The sequence below is a fragment of the Atractosteus spatula genome, chromosome 23 (assembly GCF_055471065.1).
Source record: "Atractosteus spatula isolate fAtrSpa1 chromosome 23, fAtrSpa1.hap1, whole genome shotgun sequence".
Taxonomy (NCBI): domain Eukaryota; kingdom Metazoa; phylum Chordata; class Actinopteri; order Semionotiformes; family Lepisosteidae; genus Atractosteus; species Atractosteus spatula.
In genome coordinates, this window is record NC_142728.1 from 8,485,670 (window position 1) to 8,512,857 (window position 27,188).

General features: G+C 39.1%; 3 protein-coding genes across 5 annotated transcripts; all 3 read right to left on the reverse strand.

Annotated features, from left to right (window-relative positions):
• Nucleotides 1-82: 82 nt before the first annotated feature.
• On the reverse strand, nucleotides 83-4,060 carry endog (endonuclease G). The gene is made up of 3 exons (XM_088940345.1): nucleotides 1,548-4,060; nucleotides 1,115-1,224; nucleotides 83-581 (listed from the first exon to the last, which is right to left on the reverse strand). The coding sequence occupies exons 1-3, from the start codon at nucleotides 2,088-2,090 to the stop codon at nucleotides 299-301; spliced, it is 936 nt and encodes a 311-aa protein (XP_088796471.1). The 5' UTR covers nucleotides 2,091-4,060; the 3' UTR covers nucleotides 83-298.
• LOC148816121 (globoside alpha-1,3-N-acetylgalactosaminyltransferase 1-like) lies at nucleotides 2,829-5,083 on the reverse strand. The gene is made up of 3 exons (XM_088940346.1): nucleotides 5,052-5,083; nucleotides 4,248-4,382; nucleotides 2,829-3,516 (listed from the first exon to the last, which is right to left on the reverse strand). Exons 1-3 carry the CDS (start codon nucleotides 5,060-5,062, stop codon nucleotides 2,829-2,831), a joined length of 834 nt encoding a protein of 277 aa, XP_088796472.1. The 5' UTR covers nucleotides 5,063-5,083.
• Nucleotides 5,084-9,304: 4,221 nt separating this feature from the next.
• On the reverse strand, nucleotides 9,305-27,053 carry st6galnac6 (ST6 (alpha-N-acetyl-neuraminyl-2,3-beta-galactosyl-1,3)-N-acetylgalactosaminide alpha-2,6-sialyltransferase 6). Of its 3 annotated transcripts, none has more exons than XM_088940348.1 (7): nucleotides 26,952-27,037; nucleotides 18,805-18,882; nucleotides 15,905-16,099; nucleotides 14,314-14,723; nucleotides 13,495-13,602; nucleotides 13,168-13,234; nucleotides 12,394-12,478 (listed from the first exon to the last, which is right to left on the reverse strand). In XM_088940348.1, the coding sequence occupies exons 2-6, from the start codon at nucleotides 18,826-18,828 to the stop codon at nucleotides 13,174-13,176; spliced, it is 798 nt and encodes a 265-aa protein (XP_088796474.1). In that variant the 5' UTR covers nucleotides 18,829-18,882; nucleotides 26,952-27,037; the 3' UTR covers nucleotides 12,394-12,478; nucleotides 13,168-13,173. The 3 variants fall into 3 exon arrangements, with proteins under 3 accessions (XP_088796473.1, XP_088796474.1, XP_088796475.1); XM_088940349.1 differs by having other exon boundaries at nucleotides 12,439-12,478; nucleotides 13,164-13,234; XM_088940347.1 differs by lacking the exon at nucleotides 13,168-13,234 and having other exon boundaries at nucleotides 9,305-12,478; nucleotides 26,952-27,053.
• Between the last annotated feature and the right edge of the window lie 135 nt (nucleotides 27,054-27,188).

Here is a 27,188-nt window from a genome sequence, read left to right on the forward strand (position 1 = left end):
TAACTGTGCTTTCATTACTTGTGGAAAAAAAAACTGGTTAAGGTGATATATATGCATGAAACAGACATTAATATAGCAGAGGTTTGTTGTTCAGGTTTATTACAAAATTAAAATACATTTCATCTTTTAAATAACACCCGTTTAAAGTCTTTAAAATCACCCCATCTGTTCACCCTGATTAGCTTTTGATTTACACCATTAACTTATTTTACAAGCGTCAGGAGTTCACAGTTTGGAAAAGCATACCTGGATCTTAAAGAACCAGATGCTTCTTTGCATGTCAGTGTTGTGTGTGGCTTCACTGTGCCCCGGCAGTGATCGCCCGGAGACTGCCAGTGCTCTTCAGGATGTTGGGCACAAAGAGAAGCCCAGAGGCTCTCTCGATGCTCTCGATGGGCACGAGGAAGCGCTCCAGCGGGATCTTGTCGTCCACAGGCGCGTTGGGCATCACGTACGAACGGAGCTCCACCTCGCCTTTCTGCTTCTCCAGAATGACCACCTTGAAGAAGTGTGTGGGCACCGCCACGTTGTTCTTCCCCAGCACTTGGTATTTCACATATACCTTCCCATCTGGCTCCTGTCTGGATTACCAGGGGCAGATCAAATGTTACTGGACGTGTACTGGTTTATTCGGAACAGCAGGCTCGATTTTCAGTGAAAACGAGCGCTTTGGTGTTGTTTTTAAACAGGCCATGCAAAGTAACTTCGATTTCACAATCTCTGAGCAGAAGGCGTTTGTGTCCGTTCCTACTAAAGTCAATGAAGACATTACGCAAATCGGTACCACTTGGCTATTAATTTGTTTGGGGAAGGGAAAAAAATCAATCATTGGAAAAATACAGACAAGCCCTCCTGTAAAACAGGTTATCAAATCAAGAAGCAGACAAAAAGGTCACGTACTGACTTATCAATAAAAGAATTATTCTTAGATTCTGGTACATTTGCACCTGACAAACTTCGAGTTTAGAATAGGTCCAAAATAATTTTCTTTTATTAGGACTACTATAAAGTTCTCTTTCAAACCTATTCAGGTAGATAAATTACAAAACGAATTTCGAAAACTGGCATTAACCATACTGGAAGCTGGTCATTATACGACGTTGCCTGGTCTCACCTGGGTAAATACAGTGGCCCCGTGCAAACAAACACGTTCTGGTAATGTCTGGTAAGCGTGCGGCAGTACTTCTCCAAGTTATTCCACGCGTTCTGGTTTAAATGCGGATTCTGTGAAAAAAATACATGAATACAAGAGTCACCCCGAGAAGGTAAGCATTAAGAACTGACGTGACGTGTTCATTATATGATAATGTTAAAACCAGACTGCAGTTTTTTTTTTGCTACGCGAGAAATGTTTTTCACTTTAATATTGCACAGCCACGACTTGACTTCCTAACTTTTTCGTTAGTAAAAGTCATTCGCGACCGCGCTCAATTTCGTACTCGAGTTTCAATCAGTTCTTTAAAATCATAATCATAATTGTCATGGCATAGGATTCTCCTATGGAGTCATTGTAAGGAAGCAACATTATTTTAGAAGTTTCGACTTGCCTGTGGCGCAACGTTACTGAGGTAAAACGTCTCTTCCATGGCTTTTTGGCTCCATTTGTGATTTGCAGCGGCAGCCAGGTGACCCCTATCGAAGCCGCTGCCTTTGTAATCTGCGTTCGCCGCCCTGTGATAACTGTGCACAGTGTCGTCCTCTTTAAAATCGCAGAACTTTCTATCGGAGTCTCCTGTCAAAGTCTCCCCGTTAAGCTGTTCAATTACCCAGTGCGCAGTCCTGTTTCTGGAGTCGTAGGAGACAACGTAAGACTCCCTGGTTTTTATGTTGGACAGGGAAGGAAAACCATATTTCATCACTGATGTGGCTCTAGACGTTCCGGCCAGATTCTTCTGATAATGCGTAAGGTCTGTAGCTAAAGCGTCCACACTTGGAATAGGGAGGACTGGAATTCTTTTAAGAACTCCATCCAGCTGCTCCTGCGTCCCGAGTCCCTCTGATTTCAATCCCACCAAAGCAGCGCCTATCCCCGCTCCCACGGTCAAGGACACGGCAGAAACGAAATATTTAGAATTTAAAATTCTGTGCATTATTTATTCCAAATCTAAGACAAATATCTGTGCGTTTCTTTAGGTACACTATATATGCCAGGTTAATAATCGCCCACCACCTGTTAAAGTTTCGAACGCGTTACAGTGTGACACCGGCACAATCAATCTGTCGCAGGATAATGACGTGTAAACTTTCCATTGAAGGTGTTTGGTCGCGTTCCTGTGGCTCAGAAGCCATTCTTCTAGTGTCCTCGTGTGACGTCATTAAGATGTGCTTGCATTTACCATGTTTCTGTGTGGCACTGTGTAGCTCAGAAACGCTGTTAAGTCTGCAAATAAGAATCCATAACCAAACGAAGACGTCCGTTTTCTATTTACCAGTCATTTTTGTTATGCATCATCTTATAAGGACGTATTTGTTCCATGAATTGGCCATTGGCAAAAATAAAATTCAAAGCTTTCACTGAGTGTCTCTCGCATCTCTGGCACGATATGGTGTTGGTAAAACTGTTTTTTGGGGGACGCTGTGTATGACGTCAAATGGTGGTCAGAAAGCGTAGCAAGCTCTTTCCCGCAGCCCCTGCTGCTTCAAAGGTTCAGTTTGTGCTGTGTGAATATTGAAACACATTCCCTCCTCAAACAAAAATCATTTTGGGTTTTCACGACAGGCTTTGTGTAATCGTTGAAAATCAAAAGCTTCAGGTAAAAAGCAGTTGTTTCAGGAGACCAAATGATACTAAAGGGCTTATCAACTTAAAAAGTCTTGTCGTCAGATTCCTAATTGTCCCGAACTTCTGCGTAGTTTTTCTTCACTGTTGAAAAGCGGATGAGTTTTATCTCTTGGGGCTGAGGTTTCTCGTCATCCCACAGGTATTCTGGAGACAGCAGCGTAGTGGGCTTGTTATAAATAAAGTATTTATTGAGGTGACTCTCTTCCTGCCAGACGGCTTCAATATTATTTGCTTTGTCTACCAAAATGTTCCTGTAACAGGTCCTGGTCAGCCTATAAATGTTTTCAGCTAGCCCCCCAAATACGGCTCCGCCGTAGTAGAAATCGCCCTGGTCCAGGGGAATGTTTGCCTGGGAGGCAGGTCGGCGCTCGTAAGGAAAGATCTCCCGGGAGACCTTGTAGTACCCAGGATGAATTGCAGCTACCAGGTCACCCAACACCTCCGCCCCCCAGTGGCTGTGAAAGAGCATGTCCACATCTAGGCAGTAAACGTACTGGGCTTCTTTGTGGATCTGCTCCTCAATGGTCTTTAGAATGATCCCCATCCTTTGTAAGGAGATCTCCTGCCAGCGGTCGAATTTGGGCACCTGGATGGTAGTGAGGTTCCGCCCAGGACCCAGGGGCACCTTGGGCACCTCATGAGGCTGGTCAGTGAAGATATAGTACTGAACCCGGAACCCCACTAGGTAGTGCTTCTCTGCTGTCAACAGGAATGCTTTCAGGAAGCGAGTATACCTGGAACAGAGCATAATGGCAAGGTGTAAGAACAGTCTTACTGCACCAGAGCTCGTCAGTAATATGTGGAGGAGTTAACATTAGCTCAAGGTAGAATTTTTTTCTTTCAAACCTAATCTGTGATGTCAAATTATTTATTTTAGTAGATATTTATATCCATAGTTTATATAGCAGATTTTATAAGTACATCCCACTAGAAAATGAAACCATAAGCTTTGCAAATTTAACTTTTTTTCAACTTAATTATGCCATATTTTGGTCTTCCGGCTTCATTTATGACTGGGAAGGTACAAAGACTGAATGTTACATGACTTTGTTATTAAAGTATGTTTTCTAAATTTCAGCACAAGGGAACCATTTTAATTTCATTCTCACGCGGGACTTTCTTTTTTTCCTACGCACGTCAGCCGTTTCGTTTGTGAGGGTGATGCGAAGATGCAGAATCAGGAATGGAGAAAAGAAGACTGAAATTGGAAGAGATTACAGAGAAAGGGACAGAAAAAGGTAGGTGAGGTCTGGAATATGGAAAGAAGAGATGGAGTTTATGAGGATGGCTGAGGAGAGGTACTGTAGTGTGATGCAATAAGCTATGACGTTGCAGGACAGCCGACCCTACATAAGCAAGAAAACCCAGAGGAAGATTAGTCACCCACAAATACAAAAATAAAAGAAATAATGGCTTCCGTTTCATTATGAAATCGCTATCTAATACTTAGTAGTCCGTTTGTTACTTTCCAACAGCAAACACAGTGGTTGCTATGGTGATGTTCAGAGGCTTGTAGATGTTGTCAATAACAAAAGGGTCAAAGGTCCCTTCCCAGACAATGGGCGCCAACCATGGAGTGACTGTCCGCACATCTCTCCTCCTGGAACACAAGCCTTGTTCAGGAAAACTATTCAGCCATTACTTAACATTCCCGATCCTATTTAAGATAATACCTTAAAGTTGTCTTATGTTGCACTTGGGTGTAGTAAGCCTTTTTATTATCATATATCATATAATTGACATGAGTGTTGTTATAACAGTGGATAAGGCGCAGACTTTAACGAGTTTCAGAGTGAAATTGCCATTAACATCAAGCTCACTCCTAAAAGTAAGATTAATGGCCTCTCCAACTAAACATCATGAAAACTGACAATAAATTGTTTTGCTTTACACAGAGCCTAGTAATTTCAATTGCAATGAGACAACATTGAAAAAATACTACTCTTTATTATGACCAAAATGGTAAGGAGTACATTTTACCTACAAATATTTAAAAACGTTTGACATCTATATAATAACTAAGAAAAAACAGTGTTAAAAGTAGTATCGCACATTTTTGTGGGACATTAGAACATAAAATAGGATTAGCTCTAATTATTAGCACCTCTCATAATTTTATAAACGGGTTAGCACTGCATGATTAATAATTAAGAGAACAAATGTGTTGCATTTCTGAAGTGTAACACAATTCAGCACAATTTAGAGAGGTTTCTAAATATTTTCATGAATGCACTTCATCTTAAACGTAATAGAGAAAACAAATACGTACGGAGATTCCATCACATTGGGCTGCTTGAATGTGCCACTAGGAAGAAAAACAGTGGTTATGCTAGAAAGCAAGGGGATGACAACGAAGTGCCATTTCCTAATGGCCTCCTCCTATTCCAGCCATATCACTCTGCAACTCACAACAGGCAGCCCACTGAAGCTAAGCAGGTGTGAGCCTGGTCAGTACCTGGATGGGAGACCTCCTGGGAAAAACTAAGGTTGCTGCTGGAAGAGGTGTTAGTGGGGCCAGCAGGGGGTAGTCACCCTGTGGTCTGTGTGGGTCCTAATGACCCAGTATGGTGATGGGGACACTATACTGTAAACAGGCGCCGTCCTTCGGATGAGACGTAAAACCGAGGTCCTGACTCTCTGTGGTCATTAAAAATCCAAGGGCGTTTCTCGAAAAGAGTAGGGGTGTAACCCCGGCATCCTTACCAATCATGGTCTCCTAATAATCCCCATCTATAAATTGGCTTCATTACTCTGCTCTCCTCCCCACTGATAGCTGATGTGTGGTGAGCGTTCTGGCGCACTATGGCTGCCGTCGCATCATCCAGATGGATGCTGCACATTGGTGGTGGTGGAGGGGAGTCCCCATTACCTGTAAAGCGCTTTGAGTGGAGTGTCCAGAAAAGCGCTATATAAGTGTAAGCAATTATTATTATTATTATTATTATTATTATTATTATTCAGGGTTTTGAGGGAGCTGGAGCAGCACAAGGCAGGGTACTTGCCTGGACGGGATGCCAGTCGATCACAGTCGAGCACACACAGACACACTCATAGGGCCAATTTCCCTTTAAGCCAACTAATCTACCATTATATTTCTGGGCTGCGGGAGTATACTGGAGTACCCAGAGGAAACCCACACGAACATGGGGAGAACATTCAAACATGTTCCTGGCTCCAGACTTGGAACTGGGACCCCAGCACTGCAAGGCAACAACGCTAACCACTGCGCTGTCGTGTTGCCTGGGCTTGCTCATTTAAGGTAGGAAAAAGGTAAATACGCAGGAAAAAAATGGAAACAAATTACAAGACAAGCTAATCGTCAAGATACTGGTAGCTCACCCTGCAACAATGCAGGATGTTGTGTTGTTACTCCTTGTTTGTGAGTAACAAACTGGTGTTTCCAGTGTCTGGTCTCCATATCGGCGAGCCAGCAATGCTAACCACTGTGCCATTGTGCTGCCCACAATGAAGTATCATGAATAACTCTGACAAATGGATTCCACAGATGGAATTCAACCCAGAGGCATACATCTTTTATAAAGCACACCAAAGCACAAAGATGTAACAAAAATAGAACAGATGTCCTTCTGGACTTTTAAAAAGGCCTTTTTATTGTGAGACACTGCATTTTCATATAGTATTGACACTAGTGAATCAGTGACATGACTTTAGGTCACTTTAGTGAGACACCCTTGCACTTTGTTCCTTTACCATTTTTATTGTCCTGTAAACGTTGGATGTACAGCTCTTCTTGGTTTCACAATGATTTATTCTATTACTGTTTATCCTTGGAGAATTCCATTTAAATTTAAAAAAATAACATTTCATTTTGGTCTTAAATTTGGAATTTTCTGCTGGTTAATCTGCTGCACGTTTTCTCTGAAACTTGAATTCATCAGACGTCTTCAGTCTATTTCTGTCTCTCTGTTAAGGCTGTCTATTAAAGTATTTAAGAATATTGGAACAAAAAGTAACTTCTGTGAAAATCTGACTTACCTCTGTGACAAGCTACCCTTTTTCATTATGCTTTTTCTCAACACAAGCCTGGAAAGGGGATAAGGGCAGAACAGTGTCAACATTATGGTCATTTCATCCAAAATGTAAAAATAAAAATAGCTGTAGCAGGATGTATCATAATCTGCACATAAAAATGTTTAAATAAACTATATTCAATATACTAAAAATAATTCAGATCCAATAGTCATTTATCTATTTAACTATGTATTTAGTCTGTAATACAGTACTGTAAAAAAATTCAATCATACTCATCGTCTAGACATGGCAGTGGAACTACTCTGAAGTGTGTCGTTGAAGGCTTGAACCTAGTGGAGACATGAATACTTAATTGAATTAAATAGTTCAAACATTTTTGTTTAATGGCAATAAAGGTTAATGTAAAGAATATTTTCTTATTCTGAAGCTTCTAACAAATTAAACATTCTATTATAACAACAAGCAATATATACCTTACCAGTAGACGGAAAATATTCCCAACATGGCAAGACAAACAGTGCCCAAAATGGCCAGTTTACCTAAATGAAATGAAGGTTATTTAAGGCAATATTAACATTTCGTATTTAATTTTTTTGTAGGCCTATTGTAGTTAGCTATGCTATATACTTATTAACGGTCTTAACCAGCCCGCTGAATGAACCACATGCTACTTTGCCTTTTAAATCATGTGGAACGTACAATAAGTAACTTAAGGAATGGGGGCTGTAGACGATGCTTTATTTCTGTTATTATATACAGTGGCTAGTAACATTTCTATGTTACAGCACCCTGCAATATTATACGTAATTTAACGAGGATAAAAGAAAAATATTAAAAAGGTGTAGATGCTTTCACTCGTAGCCAAGGTTTTAAAGCCACAAAGAGCAATGGCGCTTAAGCAACATCCATTTTGCAATAAATACTAATGTATTTTTTATCTTAATTTCTATTTAAAGTGAGTGTGCCTCGTTTATTACATAGGGATACCACGTCTAATAAATTACGGATAGCCTGAAAAGCTTTTTTTCCCGCAATAAATCAAACGAATAAATCTAAATAGGTGTCGCACATGCGTCCAGCGTTTTTATTATTGAAATTATTGATTTCATTATTGACTTTACAAGTAGGAGTCAAAAAGTAGACATAAACGATGTTGTTTTTTAACTTAAGTGTTCGTTGGTCTTTCCTGCAGACCTAAAATTCATGTACTGTACGGTCATTAAGGATTAAAACGAGTGTCACTATGACAAACTGTACCTTTGCTCATCCTTTCCTCCCTTACTAAAACCGTGTCCTCCTCGGTCTGTATTGGCACACAAGCGCAACCACACCCGTGTTCTGTTGTTAATGTGCCCTGCGGGGGCGTTGTGTTCTCACGCAGACGGCGCAGTCCCCGCGGATCCATGAATGAAAATACAAAGACATTGTACTGTTTATTATTTGCTAGGGATTTTACTATCCTGATTTTCACTATTTAAAACGATGAAATGATGATATGAATAACGCTATGAAGATAATTTGACAAGGACCTACCTTTAGAGTGCCCAGGAGTGAGTAAATGTTACTCTGTAGGGGATAAATCCAACTTCAGTACAGTTCTGGTGGATCAAGAAAGCTGGACCAAGAAAGGTGATGGGCTTAATTTATAAAACTGTTATCTTTTGTATGAATAGTGGCAATCATTTTAGAGGCTGTCTTGCTGCGTTTACAATCTGTGATTATTCCACCAGCCAAGACAAACCATTCTATTCTATGACAAAAAGGACAGAAAGAACTTGAAAACAGGTCATCTGGTGATCATTGTTAGGCCCTGTGGTTCCAAATCCTTTGATTTAAGTGTCAAAGTTTGCCCTGTACCTGGAACACTACACAATTACGACCACATTGGTGCCCCTCGTCTAAAGTTGGTTAATTTCCTGAGAATTCTTATTATTGCTACGACATATTCATGTTCAATAAAGTTCTGAAACAGAATACATGACATGTTGGTAAATTTAGCTGAACAGCAATAACACAGTGAACAAACTGAAGGGTGAATCATTTGATTATGTGTAGACTTCAGCAAGTTTATCCAGTGTTTTTTACAAACCTCATAGAACCCAAGTCATCTTTGTGCTTCTTCAACATCCGAATTTTCCATATAAAAAGTCTAGTAACATTTTTGCTAATTAACAGTCTGCACCTCTATATGAAATGTCATATCGGGTGTTTGCCTAGGAATAAAAGTTTATGTGTGAACAGATCACCAAAATGTGCTGCAGTTCAATAACTCATATTAATTTTTTCAACATAATTTTACTGAGCTAATTTGCTGCACATTCTAAAAACATAATGGTCCATCTGTATGATCTTTCCCTTTATAAATATATGTACATTATTTATATGTATTTCGTAACCAACTCTTGTGAGAGCTTCTTAGAACTTCTATAATGTCACAAGCTATTTAAAATTGTATAGTGTTGTATTTTATATTGCGTCAATTATATTCTTGAGCAGTGTTTTTTTTTAAAAAAGAGTACATTACTGAAGTTTGGGATTTTATCATCTTTATTTTATACAGTGTCTCTCATGACACATCATCTTTAGGTGCTTAAAACCAGGCAAAAACAACCGAGATACATACACATAAATTAATACAGTAAAAATAAATAAAGATGGGATTTGAAAGAGGTATGGGACTTCCAAGTTCTAATAGGGGCTGGAAGATCATTCTACTTTGGAGCAACAGCACAGAAAGCACAGTCCCTCAATGGGCTCAATGTCTCGTAATTGTACCGAAAGAAATCCAGAATCTGAAGAGATGACCAAAATAAAGGTGTAGGGTGTTACCTGTTCACTGATGTAGTCAGGAGCCACATCTTTCGAGCCCCTAAAGGTGAGCAGCAGCAGAAGCATTTTAAAATATACATTTCAAGGCCTGAGTTATACCTTTAGGTTCCTTTCCACACATATTGTGCGTTTAAAACACAGACACATTTTAGAAACAAAGTAATTCCACCCCTTACTATTCATATTCATCATGCAATGCTGACTAACTTGACATTTTATTTTGTATGAAATCGGCAAAAGAGTTAGGACTCATGTCTTACGCTTCATGGTAGAACATCTGCACATATTGTTCTGTCAAAGACAATTTACTTTGTAAAATTGCTTGTGCTTGCAGTAGCTGCTTGTGTGCTTTAAGGTTTTAACTCTTTTATTCTCCTTTGAGAACAAGGGACAAGGTCTGCGGACCACAAACTTGATAACTTGGACTATTTGGTAAGATCAATGTATAACATGATGATAGCAATATTTGCAGACCTGTTACAAACATCAGTATGATATCCTTATCCCTACACATAAAAGATAACACAAACTTTCCTGTGCCAATATGGGATCACAGTGCTCTGCCAGTCTGAGCCTTGTTGTTTCCATACTGTACTTATATTTGAGTTAAGGCTGGTACCTATCACTTTCAGAGGGACTTGTTGCACCATATAACCTTGTCAGACACAGGTTCACAATGGAATACTGCCTAAACTTCATAAAACAACCTTACACTACCCTGTCAGTTGTTTAACTAGAATATGGTATTATGTTTTTAAAGTGTTTCAGTAAATTCCTTACATTGCACATGTTCACAATAAATTGTAATATGCATTTTGTTTTTGTGTTAACAGTGAAGCCGAAATTTCTAGCTAAACGGACTTATTTTCAGAAAGGCCTTTTACAAATATTGGAGCCTGGCATCATTTGTGTTGTCTTCCATAACACACCTCAGGACCACATACTCAAGATTAAGTGGCAGTTTTTGCAGTAAGAATTCAGTCTTAAAAATGATACCACTTGGAGTTAACCTTATAGTTTAAAACAGTGTGAAACCAGTACGTAATAAAGCACGATAAAACAGTGTATTTCATTTCAGTAGTACAAATGTGTCCCTAGAGGGTCCTTAGAACTGTACAGTTAGTTACAAATTCATTCATACCCCTTCAAAGTTTGCATACTGAATGCACACTTGCATTTTTCTGTTAAAGCAACTTTCGGTTACATTGCTTCAGATGTGTGAATAAATTTGTAGTAAACTACAATGTGAGCTTTCAAAACTCGTGTGAAAACAGTATTGTATTTAAATTTGGTACAAATATGAGGTACATATGAGACCATGGATGACAGCTGCAGATTCTTCAGTACAGATTTGTGCAAAGCTACAGCTTCAAGCCATAACACACTCCCACACAGCAGTCATTATCATGGCTTCCTTCAAGGAACAGCTGGATGAGATCCTAGGATCAATTAGCTGCTAACTACTAAATAGGTTACATTGGCCAAATGGCCTCTTCTCAATTGCAACTGTTTCTATGAACCTTACATATACAGACAAAAAGCATTTGCACTTCTGCATACAGAATAAAAATCAAACTCATTCTTTCATTGAAGAAAACTGCATTACTATGTCAATAAAACAATAGACTTCATTATATACAGTAGTTTACAACAATATTGAACAATATTGAAAAACATTGACATTCATTATACTGTACATTCTTCTTTGTCTGATTTATTCAAAACCTTTGTTTTGGACAGTACTGTAAAGGAACAATGGCAGTTTTAAGGCAACCACTGAGGTCATTACAGTAGGAGCTGAACTGAGCAGTGCACCTTAACCACACAGTTCTGTAGAGAGATGAGGAAAAAAAGAGAACAATTTGTAACACTTACTATAAAATACCCATAAGTTGTCTGCTTTTACTTGTTCGTGACTTGCATTGTGTCAGCCCAGACATCATGCAGCTCTCTTAGTGGACGCCTTAAATCAAAACACAAAAGCAGCTTTTGTCTTAGAAATAGCTGAACGCTGTGTGAAATCTAAAAACCGAAAGCTTGACTGTGTTCAAACGCCCTTGTTTTCTAGAGGTTTTCAAAAGCAGAGAAAGAAAACAACCGACCGTTTCTTATTGAAAGCCATTGTATCAAAAAGGGATAAAAATGAAAATATTTTAAGAAAGATACTTCATCTCTACAGAAAAATGTTTATAGCTGGTCGTGGTGCAAAAGGTCACTGTAACCTGTAGCACATTTTCTGTATACAGAGTTTCTAGGAAAATAGGAAAACAAAATCCTTACTTGCAGCAATACATTTAAATTCCATTGAGGATTTAGACAAAAATACAAATACCCAATTTCTGTGGTCTTTTCTACAAAGAACTATAAATATGCCAAAAATACATTTTTATGAAAACAACAGACTCCTGTGATTCTTATTTTACAAAACTATTGGCAAATACCTGCAGCATAAATCAGATAACGCGATGCCTTCAGGGGAATCACAAAAGGTGCTGCAGCAGCTAGCAAAGTGTTCAGTGTTCTCCAATAATGCTCAGATTGTAGGGTTTTACCTGCTGAGCACAGAGTGTTGACTGTGTTCAGGAATGCCTTCGCTGTAAGTGTGAAGCGGACCGGGGAAAAGGGAGATTGAAGAGGGTATCTGCACCCTTCCTCCACCCCTCTTATTACACCTCCTGTGCGTAAGGTCACCACTTCGGGTAGGAGAAGGTGATGTTGTACTGCTTGGCCCAGCGTGCGAACACCTGCTTCTCGGTAATGAAGCGATGGTGGTTGCCCCTCCTCCCTCTCTCATTCTGGATGTAGGTCGTACATTCGTCAGGCCCGCGGGGCTCATAGTAGTGGTATGGGATCTTTTTGGGCTGGGGTCTCCTGCTGCAAAAGTAAGGGCTGTGAGATTTCTTCATCCACACTTTCTTCAAATCCCTGGATCCATTGCTAACTAAGCAAGCAGTCCAGCGATTTTTCCATCATTATTATAGACAGCTTTTTCTCTCTCACTCCTTGTTGTTCCTCAGACTACTATTGAATTAGAAAGTTGTTTTTGCTCATGGCACAAGACCCTGCCCTTTTCTGTCACGACATACATTCTGGATAGCTTCCACAGTCCACTGTAAGAAAGGCAAGCTTATGGCTGACTGTGCTTGTGCAGACTCCACAATAAACTTCGCCAGGTTTAAAAAAACAAAATGTATTTTATTCACATTCACGATGGTTTCATTAGCAAAACAAAAAGGCAAAGTTTTCCACAATACCAAACTATTCCACAAAGCTCAAATAAACTAAACAGGCATCTGCACAAGCACTTCAGAAACCGTGCCACTCTTTGTTTTCTTTTTTCCACTGCCACAGAAATTTCTAGAATTTACACAAATGAACATTAGTGATTAGTTAACACTAATCACTGGCCGTCTAAAAGGGATAGACGCAATTTACGTAATAACAAAACAACGTGCTTTTTTTAAATAGCAGACCATCAACATATTTATACCATGTACTTACAGGATTGATTTCAAAAGAATATAACAAAAATTAAAACACCACATGGCTCCTACAATACCTGCCTTGTTTCACACCCTGGTCAGCATGCATCTGACAGGACATCTTTGATGATGCAAAACCCTGGAATTTCTGGATGAGAGATTAACTAAAATAAAAAGGTTAATCTTCCAGGGCAGGGCAGAATCTTGCTCAGAGGCATATCTGAAGGCGTGTTTTAATTGTAATTGTGCATACGGTATTGGTACTGTGCATTATATACAAACTGAGTTTTGCTGTTCTATCTATGCTGCCTCTTTATAGTGCATTAATGCCTTTATATATGGTGTGAAGATTACACTTTGTACTATTGATTCCTCTTTGCTGAACTGATTCAAAGCTCTTCATCTTACCTACAGTAGTGTGGTGGAACCATCCCATATACATGAACACTATCGCACATCTCGATGGCAATCACCATGGTAAACCATCCGGTACTCAGCCACGATCGAGACTTTTCCCTGCGCAGGAGAAAAATTGGGACACATGCACTGTAGGGAATATACGGTACACAGTCTCAAAGACTGGGAGCCCCGGACTAACTTTGAAAAGCTCTGAGGCTTTTAAGAGAGAATGAAAGCACAGCTACAAGTTTAGAAATGGAAGGCAAAAAAAACAAAAGTCTGAGAGAGAAACAGGGATTAACGAATTAACCTTGTCTTGCACCAGAAATACTTTTTTTTCTGTATCTCTTTGCATGGCCAGTTAATACTGTACATATATGAAAATAAAGGGTTAAATCGATCTTCTAGGTCCAGTGAAATCTGAACAATAGAAAGACGGTGTGGCATTACGCGGGACCTGTAACGACACAAAGCTGACAGCTGACCTGGCTAATTTAGGACAGGCCGCAGCTGGGGAGGCCTCTTAAGACGCACTGAGCACTTCCCCGGAGGGATGAGAAAAAAAATTACCCCTTACTGGGGTACCAGGTCTAGAGTCCTGCTTGTTCGTCCCTCCAGGAAAGTGCTCAGTGTGTCTTAAAAGGCCTCCCCAGCTGTGGCCTGTCCTAAATTAGCCAGGTCAGCTGTCGTTGCTAAGGCAACACATGGCCATTAATCCAGGGCTCTGCCTCCACACTGAACACACCTTGCGTTACGCCACAGTGGTTGCAACAGACATGGATGAATTCATTTTCAAATGCATCGTGAGACATCAAGGCTGTCTCTTACCTGTCCCTTCCGGTCTCCTTATGGAAGAGGTCATCAAACTGGCGCATCCTCTTGGGAGCAATAATAAAGGCAGAAAGATTGGTGAACGCCATGCTGACCCTCTGGATGAGGCGGAAGAGCGTGCCCTTGGCTTCTTTGCCAATCTTGGAAGGAGGCCCCCAGAATATGAGCACAGGGTCCAGGGTCTTGTTGAGGAACTCACTGGGCCGACGGATCACGCGGTACACGCTGGAGTGCGCCACCACCCGCACCGTGCTGTGGTTCCCCACGTCCCTCTCGAAGCCCGTCGTGGGCGCGTCGTTCATACGGATCACGCAGTCCGCTTGGTCGATCTCGTTGCCTATGTTGCTTCCCAGTAGGTGGCTTGAGCTTGTCACCAAGGCGCAGTGCCTACAGTGAAGGTTCAAGGTCTGGGAAAAGACAGTTTGCATGACCTGGTATGTTTTTGCTTTAAAGAGCAAGGCCGTAGAAATCGCAGTGTTTGTCAGCAAAAATTGTCGACTGATGTTCCTACTTCAGATATGGCTCTAAAATGACACTCAAAGCTCTTTTCTTAGCTTCTGCTGATTCGTGCATTGCTTCCAGGTCTCACTTAAATCATTTTCCTTCCGTGTATGCCAGATCTTTCCATTCACTCTAATTACATCCCACCTTAAAATGAATAACACCAACTATTCAGTGCAAAGTTAATTAGATTCAATAATCCATCCTCATGAACCTCTCTGCTCCCAATACCAGTTAAGAGTAAGTCATGAAGTCATGCCCATTGATCAGTAACATTCTTCAGTAACAGCTGCCATCACTGGTTCCTCCCCTGAGAACACAAATCTACAAGTAGGCTTCTTTACTGAACATCTTTGCTTGACCATTTTGAGGAAAAAAACATGCTACCTTATACTGTGTCTTTTGACAACATATTAATGCAGAGAATGGTCCAAATGAAACACAAATACAGTACAATTAAGGCAAGGTGTTGAAATGAATGTATAAAAAGTATTAAGTTAATATTAACAATTGTCTACCTTTCTGTTCATTAAGGAGCAATATATCTGCAGAAATGTAGTGATGCAATGTTTCAGGCAGGGAACTCTCTTTTCCATTTAAAAAATGGTTTATTTTTCATTATGTGCCTAAACCCAGATTGCTCCCGTCTTGCTATAAATATAGATTCTGGGATTCACTCTTTCGATATCCCGGATACACACGTAAATATACTTCCCCATCCACAAAAGGACTTAAGGGAGGTCCTACGCACCTCACACTTTCCCTTATTTTTAGCTTCTTAAACATCTAATTGTTTCAAAGTCAGGATTATTTTAGCGTGGGAGTCGGTTAAATCCACCTGAATAAACTATCCGGAATGTATAAACTCGATGCGAGGGAAAAGCACATCTCATCTTTAAAAATTAAACATGAAAACATGGATCTATCAGAGGGGTGGGCCTGGGCTGTGCTCCACAGCCTTGCAGAATCCATGTCACGTCCTTTTCAAGATGTTCTTGCTGTTATGAGGGTCATAACACATTACTCGATGGTGGTTGTTATTATAATGTCTAATAGTTCACATGTGGCCTACAATCCTATACTGTACCTTGTTCCCATATACAGAGGTGTAGCCATCCTCAGACGCCCACTTCTTAAGGTCAGTGGAGCGAACAGTGAAGTGATGGCCGTTTCGCAGTGGGCTGTAGCTGTCGTTGCCAGTGTTGGAGTTATAGAGGATGAGCAGCGTCGTGAGGAGGAAAATGGCCCCAAAGATGACTATCTTCTGGCTTTGCTGCTCCTGCTATACAAGTTCATAGGCAACATGTAAGAGACACAGCATATACAGCCTGTTAAGCACTTTTATAATTTGAATATCTCAGTATTTCATCAACATTAATCTAGGCGGTTCTGTAACTGAGAAAGAGGTCTCGTTACCATGAGATTTCCTGATCATTTTCCTGCTCTGCCACTGACACGCTCTATTAACCCAGATCAAGTTGGTTAAGCTTGGGATCAGTCATGCAAAACAACGCGACAGTTGTTGATATATAGTTCAGTATAAATCACTATGGAAAAAAGGTCTTCTAAAGCAACTGTATTATAAAAGGAACAAGTTATAGGTTTATTTCATGCTGACAAGAGAAGAAAGAAAACACAACGTTTCTTCTGAAGGCTCCACAGCCAAAACGTTGTGTTTTCTTTCTTCTCTTTTCAGCATGGAATAAACCTATTACTTGTTCCTTTGCAGCCTATGCATGCTGAACTACTGTATTATTAAGGTTTGTCTCCTGGTATGACTGTTATATTGTCATTAGGCAACACTTCAGCTCTTTCAGCAGCCAATGAAACAGCAACTCCTGTTAGCTCCCATGTGCCTGCTGCTATCGGTGAGTGTTGACAGACCATCCTGCATGTCAGGGTGAAACTAGCAACATGTCAAAAGATGAACACCTTGATGGACTGGCAATTTAAAGGAGCCTGTCTGTTGTTCCTCAGTCTCACCATGCAGGCACAGCTGTTCTCACCTTTAGCCAAGGGATAAAGGTACAACTGTTGATTGTAAATTAGGTGGAATATATTAAAAACATAACAGGTGATCCTACAATCAACAATAGTTTTGAATATATAAGGTTGCAAATTATACCACACAAGATAGTGGTCACCTGCCAGCACAGGCTAGTATTGTATCTATTCTATTCTGCTCTAAAAATGCAATATAAATGCAGGGAATTATTAGAATTGGTCTTTCTTGGCACTGGTGTTTCATCTTATGCACTGATACCAGCTACTTTCACATGTACTGTGATCTACAGTATATACAGAAACAGTTTGAACAACACTAGTGTGGGCCTCTGAGTATAATCCTCTGTAAAGAATACTGATTATGAATTAAAACAACAGGAAATAAAAAAGAAATCTGAAATGTGTTTTGCAGTGCTTCCAGAGATTCCATAAATGGCAGAAATGTACCAGCAGAACGTCCAAACCCTCATGAATTTAGAACTACTTATAATCGTAGACATAAAGTATAAACATGGATGTAAACATTCTGCTTTACTGAAGGGAAGGCTTTTTTATTAATGCAGAAATACAGGGATGTGTACATTATCTAATATACAAAAACTAAAAGGACTTGCACTACAAGGAAAATCACGTTGTTTGCCAGTGACTACAAACATACACTAAATGGAAAAAATAAAAAATATACAGGCACTAGTCATAAACCCTTAAAATGGATGTGTGAACTTAATAAAAGCAAGTATCTTTAATATCTCTACTTGGTAAACTATGATTATTATAACTGAAATCATGAACATCATTATTTAATTCATTTAAGGAAATGAAAGATAAATATCTGTGAAGATGCATCGCTTTTCTTGAAGCATCTTCCAGTACAAGATGGTACTGTATTTATATTTACAAATGTAATGGCACAAATGCTTGTATAGTTTTGACGTATATATATCACTCACTTGTTATAACTGCTCTGAATTATATACTGATGGAAAAAAGAAATGCAACACCTCCTCCACACTCTGGCCCTCCTGTCTGCGTGGAACAGGCTGAAGAGTGACTCATCCGTGAAAAGGACCTGATGCCACTGCTGACGAGTCCATCGCAGCCTCTGTCTGGCCCAAGCCAGTTGGGTGTGACATCTAAGAGGTGTGAGCAGAGGGCCTCTGACAGGTCACCTTGCTCTAAGGCCAGCAGCATGGAGCCTCACTGTCCTGCCACTGATGTGGGCATTGTGTCTGCTGGCAGTTTCAGCAGCAGTACAGGTGGCAGATCTGAAACAATCTCTCAGTTGGACCAGTCTGATGTGTCAGTCCTGCTCTGGTGTGGTCACTTGAGGGCGACCAGATCTTGGACGGTCATCTGTCCTGCTGGTCTGCTGAAAACTTCTCTGCAGTCGGGACACAGTGGAGCAGCTTACTCCATAATATTTGGCAATGCTGGCACATGACATGCCTGCCCTTGCGTCTGATGAGATTCGAGGCAGTATGGAATGCTCAGAAAAATGACTAAGTGTGGCCTTTTTCTTGCAGTGACCTAAGCTGTGAATGAAGGCCCTTTTAAAGGTGACTTGATCAGGCATTGTTCCACCTGGACCTCGTTGGGTAAAAGTGCACCTAACGAGCTTTCGTGTGATTGTCAAGTTGCAATGCCTCACTGCACAAGCTGTATTGCTGGTCAGAGGGCTTAAAACAAATCGACAACCTTTTGTGAAAGTACATAAGCTATAACTGTAGTATTCTCATTCCAGAAAATGTTGCGTTTGTTTTTTCCATCAGTATATATATATAGGTCACATTACAATTAAATTAATGTATCTACTCCAGAGAAACTGAGCTCTGTACAATGAATACATTTGTTTTGAGAGGATTAAATCTATTTATGTAGCTTTTGGTGATGCTGATGAATATACAGAATATAATCCTGCTACATTAAAAAGATAGCACTTGTTATATACAACCATTGAATACAGTTTTCTGTTTAAAAGATTACCTTATCCCCACGCCTATGTGCCATTCTGCTTGCTGTGCAAGGACTACAATCCCATCTTCACTTGTTCAGTCTTCACTCCTGAAAAAAAGAAGATAAATTAGAAAATGTAATATTCTAACATAAAATCTTCAATTTGGACAACTTTTCAAGTGCCATATAATAGTGTCCTGGATGGAGGAATTAACCAGATTGTATGTTTAATTGGTACATCATGATCAGGATTATTAACTGTAAATACATTTTCTCAAGGTGTTCTAATCTGAATATAAATGTACCTGCTTTTGTGATTTACTTTCTTATGGATATCATTTATTTTTTTCAAAACAAATAATGGTGGAATGTGCAAGTTTTGCTAATAACCTTTTGGTGATTTTTTTTGTTTGTAAAGTTTATCTGATTCAGAATTTGAGGAAAAACACTTCTTGTTCTAAACAAATTGATGATTTCTTTGAACGAATTGTTTTTTGTGTCTCTGTCAGAAGCAGCTGAAGGTCTTTGAGCTGTACAAAACACACAATACTAGCCTTGGGCTTATCGGTCAGTTTAGAATATTCAACAGAAGGCCTTCACTGCCTGGAACTGACCCCAACACTAATGATTGACTTATTATGTACTACAGTTCCTGAAATCAGAGCATATCAGAGCCGGTGAACTGAAATCAGTACTGTTTAATTTAGAACATATAGATCTTCTGAATGCACAAGCCTAAACTATGGTTTATATTTAGAATGCTTTGCTTGTAAAACACATGTTCAACATATAGTATACAAATGAACTGCTGGCATAAAGCATAAAGTTACATTATAAACACAAATCACTCTCCTCATCACTACTGTCTAAAATATATCCAAAATGAATTGTCAGGCAATATACTGTACACACGGTGTATGACTAAAAAAAAACACAGTATTGAAGAGGAACTCTCTGACAGTGTGGTGCTCTGATGCGATCTCATAAGTCATAGAAGACTTTGTTTTCCATTTGCTATGCGTCTTGGGAAAAGGAATTATCTATATTTGCTCCAATGTTGTGTGTTTCAGTAAAAACCTTATTTTTGTCTATTGTTTGTTTTTTTCTGATATTGCTTTCACAGCATAAAGTTATATTTTCTTCAGTTTTTTTCAGGCTAAACTCATACAATGTAATAAAATAACGTCATAACAGTGATAACTGTACTAGTTTGTAAAACTAGTTACACCTGGAATAAGTTAATGTATTAAAGGTCCTCTCCTCACACTTTCATCCACCCCCTGTATTTATCTTGTCTCTTAACTTAAAGCTCTTGATAGGCCAGGCTGTAGATAAAGCATCTTATAGAAACGTAAGGCCTGCTAAGCCAATTATATCTGATGGAAAATCCCATTCAGAGAGATTAACTTACTTTTCTTACACATCCTCTTGATATAGATCATGTCCTTCATTTTGCCCTGAGCTTATCACATTAAAAAAACGCCCAGATTTCCTGCGATCAGCCATCACTAGTGGTGGCAGGTGACATAATAATGAGAAAAAACAGCAGAGGCAAGCTGAAGGATTTTCTAGCTGGGCTTTGTGGTTTAATGCTAAACTGCTGTGTGCTTCAGCTAATTAAGTTCTTACACACACGTCTGTTACAGCGAACTGTCGAGTTCACACATGCAACACACTTGTTTGTTAGTGAATACTGTTCTAGAAAATAAGAACAGTACTGGCATTGTGCTTCTTAACCTGACCAATGGAATAAAGTTCCTTAAAAGAATTAACATTGTACATTACCCCAAAAGATAACATGCATCTCATTTCTCATTTATTTTCTGTTTAGATTTTCATATACTGGTATAATATGTTGAATTTAATAATACACAAATCTGTAAATCTGTTTCTGCAGTATCTAAATTACACATGAAACCCATGAGGAAACAGACTGAGCTTTAGCAGACGTATATTATCATATTATCTGATTTGTTTTATGATGTGACACAGTTAAATATCGAATCGGAGCAATAATTTTTCTCTTATTGCAAAGAACAAGCATGGATTCACAATGGGGAACCTGCTTTAACACTGAAAGAAAAACAACTTCAAAAAGACTTTTATTCTTTTAGGATATCAAACATAAAGTTCAACATAAATGATAATGACACAAGATTCTATTTTGCTGTAATTTTTAGATCCAAACAATACCAAGTAGTGTTTCACATGATTGAAATAGTATGTTTCATTTATACTGAGTGTGTAAACATCCACTATTATGTTTTAATGTGTGTCGCAAAACATAATCTTACAAAATGTTCAATTTTATGTAAACTGTAAACGTATAAATGTTACTATAAACAGTAAGAAACCAGTTCCCTGCACATGCAGGTAGTGGGTTCTGAAGCTGTATTTCTTCGACCACCATGGCTAACAGAAACATTCCAAAAGTTTTTATTCATCATAAGCAATCACAGCAAAATAGGAAGTTCCTGATCTCCTCTATACTACACATTACTTGTTTTATCTGCACATGATTGAAATAGTATGTTTCATTTATACTGAGTGTGTAAACATCCACTATTATGTTTTAATGTGTGTCGCAAAACATAGTCTTACAAAATGTTCAATTTTATGTAAACTGTAAACGTATAAATGTTACTATAAACAGTAAGAAACCAGTTCCCTGCACATGCACGTAGTGGGTTCTGAAGCTGTATTTCTTCGACCATCATGGCTAACAGAAACATTCCAAAAGTTTTTATTCATCATAAGCAATCACAGCAAAATAGGAAGTTCCTGATCTCCTCTATACTACACATTACTTGTTTTATCTGCACTTAACTCCACTTGGGATCAGTCGCCCATGATTCTACAGTATATGAAGTTCAGTATGTGGCATTCAAACAGGAAGCTACAGTAGGAACAGTCAATTCATATACTTCCATCAACTTCCAGTGAAACTCTAGAGAAGAACTATGAACACTGCCCATTCTCCTATCTTAATGGTTATATACACTAGTGTGCATTCTTAAATAAATAAATCATTGCTTTTGTTGTATACACTTTTACATGACCCCATCTGTTCAGTAGCAACTGGCAGCCCAATTTTCATTTGCAGACTGCTTGTAAACAATCCAATATGTAATAGTATTATTGTAAATGCTCTATGCAAAAGTTCAACTAAAAGGGCTTGGTGTTCAATCAGTACTGCCATAATTACTGGGCTGTACAGATGATTTCTGTGACAGGCTTTTTAATTCAACGATTGTCTCTTTGAGTATATGCTAACTTTTTATTGAGCATTGGCAGCCCACTCACAGAAGTTAATATAAATTTGAAATATTTTAATTACATCTGTAAGGGCAAGCAACAGTCTAAATTAAACTAACTGTTTAACCACTGATGAAGGTATATTAAAACATCTTTCTGTGTCAGTGAGTACGAGGGCCAGCATTCTGAGTGAGCAGCTGAAAAGCCAGTCACAGCAGTACAGCTGTGCAGGTGCCTGCTTCAGGTCACAACCATTCATGAGCAACAGTGTAGTCAATAGATATGGGCAATGAGCTGCAATCATTTCATATTTTCATCATGCCGAGTAGTTGGATACAGGGTTATCATATAAGACAGTAATGCATGTTAATGCTACAAATTATGGTGGTTATCTAAAACATCTATGCCCCTAAAGTAATTGTTTTCAGGAACAGAACTGGTTTATTAAATGTTTTCTTCACTATTTCAGAAAATCGAGAAGTTGTTGTTTTTTTAAAACCAGGAAGGGTTCATTTTTCCATTCCAAACTAAAATTGTCTTCATCACCCTACCTCTTTCAGAAAAAGAAATATACATTTGATTTAAAATACAGGTTATATGATTGTTCTAAAAACTCCCATCTGTTGAGAAATTCTGAATATGTTTTGGATTGAATATAATTTTTAGGGCAACAGCTTGCTCATCTGTTTGTGCCAGCCCAGCTGGCAACTTATGAAAGATACCAGTCCTGCAGCACATCTGATTTCGCAGAAATCCTGCCAGACCCATACTTTCTCTCAGACTGTTCCTTCTAATTACCGTGTATTAATTAAAACAGAACATACACACTTGCAAATAAACTTTTCAGAAAGCTTGCTTCTTTATTAGGATTGCTATGGTTTGATTTTTCTATACTGATCAAGAATGACTCAAAGCAGAAGGACCTAAAAACCAATACCAGCCAGAGATATGGCAAGGTTACAGACATGCACTAATGAAAGATGGCTTTTTCTCAGTGCAGCAACAGGCTGCCTTTGATGGTTTCAAGAATTCAGAGGTTTTACCTGCTATCCTAGAAGGCTTCGACATAAGATTTGCCACTCTGGACAGATTTTAGCTTGTAAAAGTCCCAGAACAGTGAGCTAAAGTTGAAAGCAAATTGGCATGTTTTTTTATATCATTGCAAAGAGTCAGTATATAATTGTGCAAGATCAAGATGTGACATTCACGCCCTAACAAGTTCAAGTAAAAGAACAATGCTCTTGTACTCACAACTTTCTCAATCAGTAAATGAACTCAGGAAGTGCAGGCTGGTGCAGGGTTCCTGTAATTAACTTGGTCTGTTTCTTCCTCTTGTCAGTATTTGTATGGCAGGACTGTTAACTGCTCTGTTTGTTCGTCATTTAGTTATGTAGCTGTCTCTGTGCCTCTTGCTAATTTTAGCTTTTTCCTCAACAACATGTAATTTTGCGAATTCATCCCTCAATAGCACAGAAAGGTTATTTAAGCACTGTGCCTTATCATTCTTGTATCCTACTTAGTGTCTCTTCGTCTCTAATTCCCCAGTGCATCCACAGTGACCTCATAAACAGAAAAAAAAACTGAGAAAAATCGAAATGCATAATATTATTTTATATAAAAAGTGTCAGACTTTTTATATCTCCTGCATAGTAAATGGGAGCAGAGTTTCAGATTCTAAAATCCTGCAGCCTTGTATATCTTTTCAACATCTCCTGTCACAGAGTTGAGATTTGACTGGCACAAATTGCACCAAACAGCAGGGTGTATACATGCACTTTGACTTCTGCTTCAGTCTTTTCCTCCTGTGAATTACACCGAAGACAATGAGCTCCTGTGGTATTCGAAAAGAATTCCTTTGTTCTGTCAGACATGAGAAAAATGTAAAAACAGACTTCAGTACTGAATTTACAGGTCTAATCTGCTATTTTAGTACTTCATGTCTTTACTTGAGGGTGACGGGTGCAATCCCATTCGTCATTCTGTGTTACAATAGATTGCTCCTTTATTGTTCATTCATATCCTAATTAATTATTCTTCCCTCATATTTATCATAACAAATAATGCCTATAAAACATTAATGTCAGCATATTTTAGAAATTATATTTCAAGAATTGTGAAAGTCAGCTTTGGTTTCAGGGGAAGAATCTTACAAAGAAGGTTGTTATAAAGAACTCAAATTAAAATATCACAAATGCAGAACTCTAACCTCAGGAATTTACTGCCTTGTAACTTGTAACTAGATGCCTAATTTTAGTTTTTCTCATTTTTAGCAGTAGCTGTTTTACTGCCACTCAATATTCTACACACAGTCAATTTCTTAGATGAAAAAATCAGATGAAATGCAATATTAAATAATTGATTTCTTCCATGAAATGCTAGGAACACATACACCATATTTAGGTATATGCATGTTTTGACATGCAGTTGATATCTTTTAGTCTACTGTACGCTGAAAACTCTGTTTCACTATGGCCACTGAGTCTAGAACTGGACAAATTAGCTTCCTTGTCTGAGAAGGAAACCCACCTTTAAAGGTAATAATAATAATTCCTTACACTTATATAGCGCTGTTCGGACACTCCAATCAAAGCGCTTTACTGTCACGACCACCATCCTGCCCAGACCAGCCCCCAAGAGAGCTAACCAATGCCAGCAGCCATTGTACTTACAGTACAAGCGCTGCTGCACGTGTTAACTCCTCACCAGACGCCCTACCGTGCAGCAGGCTGCAGTATTTAAGCCTTTCCAACCCGCTTCTTGCTGCTTGGTATTGAGTTTACTCCCCGAGAGCTCTGCCTGGCGATTACTAAACCTTGTGTCACTCTGGATTTTGGACTACCCCCTTTTGCCTTTTGACTTCGGACCTCGCCTCTCGACTCAGATTGTTTGCCACCTGTGTTCGTCCCGGATTTCGACCTTCCTTACTCCCACTGACCACGATCTCGCCTCTCGATTCGGATTGTTTGTTGCCGTGTCTACCGCCTACTCCTGCGGCTGCACAGGATCCATATCTCCTCATTAGGATATCCTTACATTTGCAGGCAGTGGGGACTCCCCTCCACCACCACCAGTGTGCAGCATCCACCTGGATGATGCGACAGCAGCCATAGTGCACCAGTACACTCCCCACACACCAGCTCTCAGTGGGGAGGAGAAGAGTGATGAAGTCAATTCATAGATGGGTGATTTAAAGGTGATTTAATTTATTCATATATGCCTTAGACCTATGGAATTTTCCCACCGTCTTCCTACCAGCTTCTTCATCCTTATTCCTGGTGTTCACTGCCATTGAGTTGTTTAAGTGTGATTAACCAACGCTTACTCATCACCTCTGAACAGCTCAATGAGCACTTCAGCTCATAGCACTTATCACTAAACATTGAAAATGTGAGCATGAGTAGTAAGGAGTTCAATATATGTTTTCTGTAAGAAAAGGAAGCAACTACAGTATGTTCTGAACTAAAAAGAGTAGTAAAAAATTCTAATATTTTGTTCGAACTCAACTTAATTTTTCTCCCAAGATATTTGTGTTTTATCAACAGAAACCCAAACCCCAACAGTAATGACAGGGTCTCTCCCTCAGTTCCCCAAGAGCCTGGTGTGTTTTTGTTTCACCCAAGCTCTGTTATATAATTAATCAACTTCATAATTTTGAGGCTTCTAATGAGGCTCTGTGGTGTCACCTTTAATGAAGTAAATAGCTGGAGTAACCAACTTCATGGCCTTATGAAAAATTCTATATATCTAAGAAACTACTTAGATTAATTAACTACTTAGGTTGTGACAAAAACCAAAAGACACTAAGACCTCCGGGTACTGAGTACTGAGGCTTCCGAACTTTTCCGTGTCTGACAATACAATGTTTAGAATTTCAAAATCGGATCCCTCAAGTTTTAAAATGCATAATGTCACCTTTAAAACCAGACGAACTGGAATATTAAAACCACTTATTCTACGCTTCGCAGTATCCAGAGCGCAGGACCACATTATCGCGTAAGATATACAATTTCTGGTCAGGTGTTGCAAAGCAGCTGTTGCATAAACTGGTGGTAACCATCTACAAAATAAATCGGTAAGCAGATAAATCAGTAAGAAAATAATTCAAAGAAGATGTGATGAATGACATTCCTTGTATGTAATAAATTATTTTTACGCTTGCCGCCCCAGTTAAATGGCTCCATATTATATAGGGTGTTGGGTGTTGAGATCAATTGATGACGAACAAATACTTCTTTCCAAAGAAATGTATACACACTTCTATTATTCATAGTTCCTTAAAATGAAACTACGGCGTCTGTGGTTCGTTTCTCTTATCCGTGCCTCGGGCAACGTTGCACAACCACGAAGCTATAGTAAGCGATAACATCGGTTCAGACCCTCGTCTATGAGCCCGGAATAAAAAATCCTGTTGGTTGCTAATCAGAGTTCGCTTTAGAAGAAACATTTTAGGGACACTCTATGAAGTCCCAATGTATAGGCAACAATGTGCAACATTTTGCCAATTCTTAGTGAACCCCAAGTATGTTTTAAACTAGGATCTGGTATCAAAAATCTGAAAATTTTAATTATGACTACATTTCTGCCTTATAATTATAATACTGACGCACATCGAATTGTAATCCCGTGCAAACGTGCGGGAAATACTCGCTCTTGCTGTACATTAAAATATAAATATATTACAGACTAGGCCTTTAAATTCTACCCTAAACATTTCTGATACTCGAAAGAACTATGATCACAGGTCTCTCCGGATAGCTGCTACTCGCATTGCACAGATAGGGATGAAATTCATAACCGTTATCTGAGGCACATTGCTAATGCCGTTGTGCTCAACGATAACATTGATAATCCGACGCGTTTAAAAATAATCCTAATACGTTTTGAAATTAAAACCATTTCTTTTTTGCATTTGCGAAACTTACGATCTGTGCTTCTTAATCGGTTTTGATCCATTCCGTTTTCGCTGAAACGACGAGACGCGTCACCCAGCCTCCCCGCATCTCCTGTTTCAGGAGGAGACGAGTATCCGCTGAGTCCTAAAGCTAGTCTACGTACAATTCAATGCAGTGTTAAACTGGTTTGTTCTAACAAGTATTGTACAATGTGACCAAATAGAAAAAAATGTGTTCCACTATTTTACGTCTCTACTTCAAGCGAGG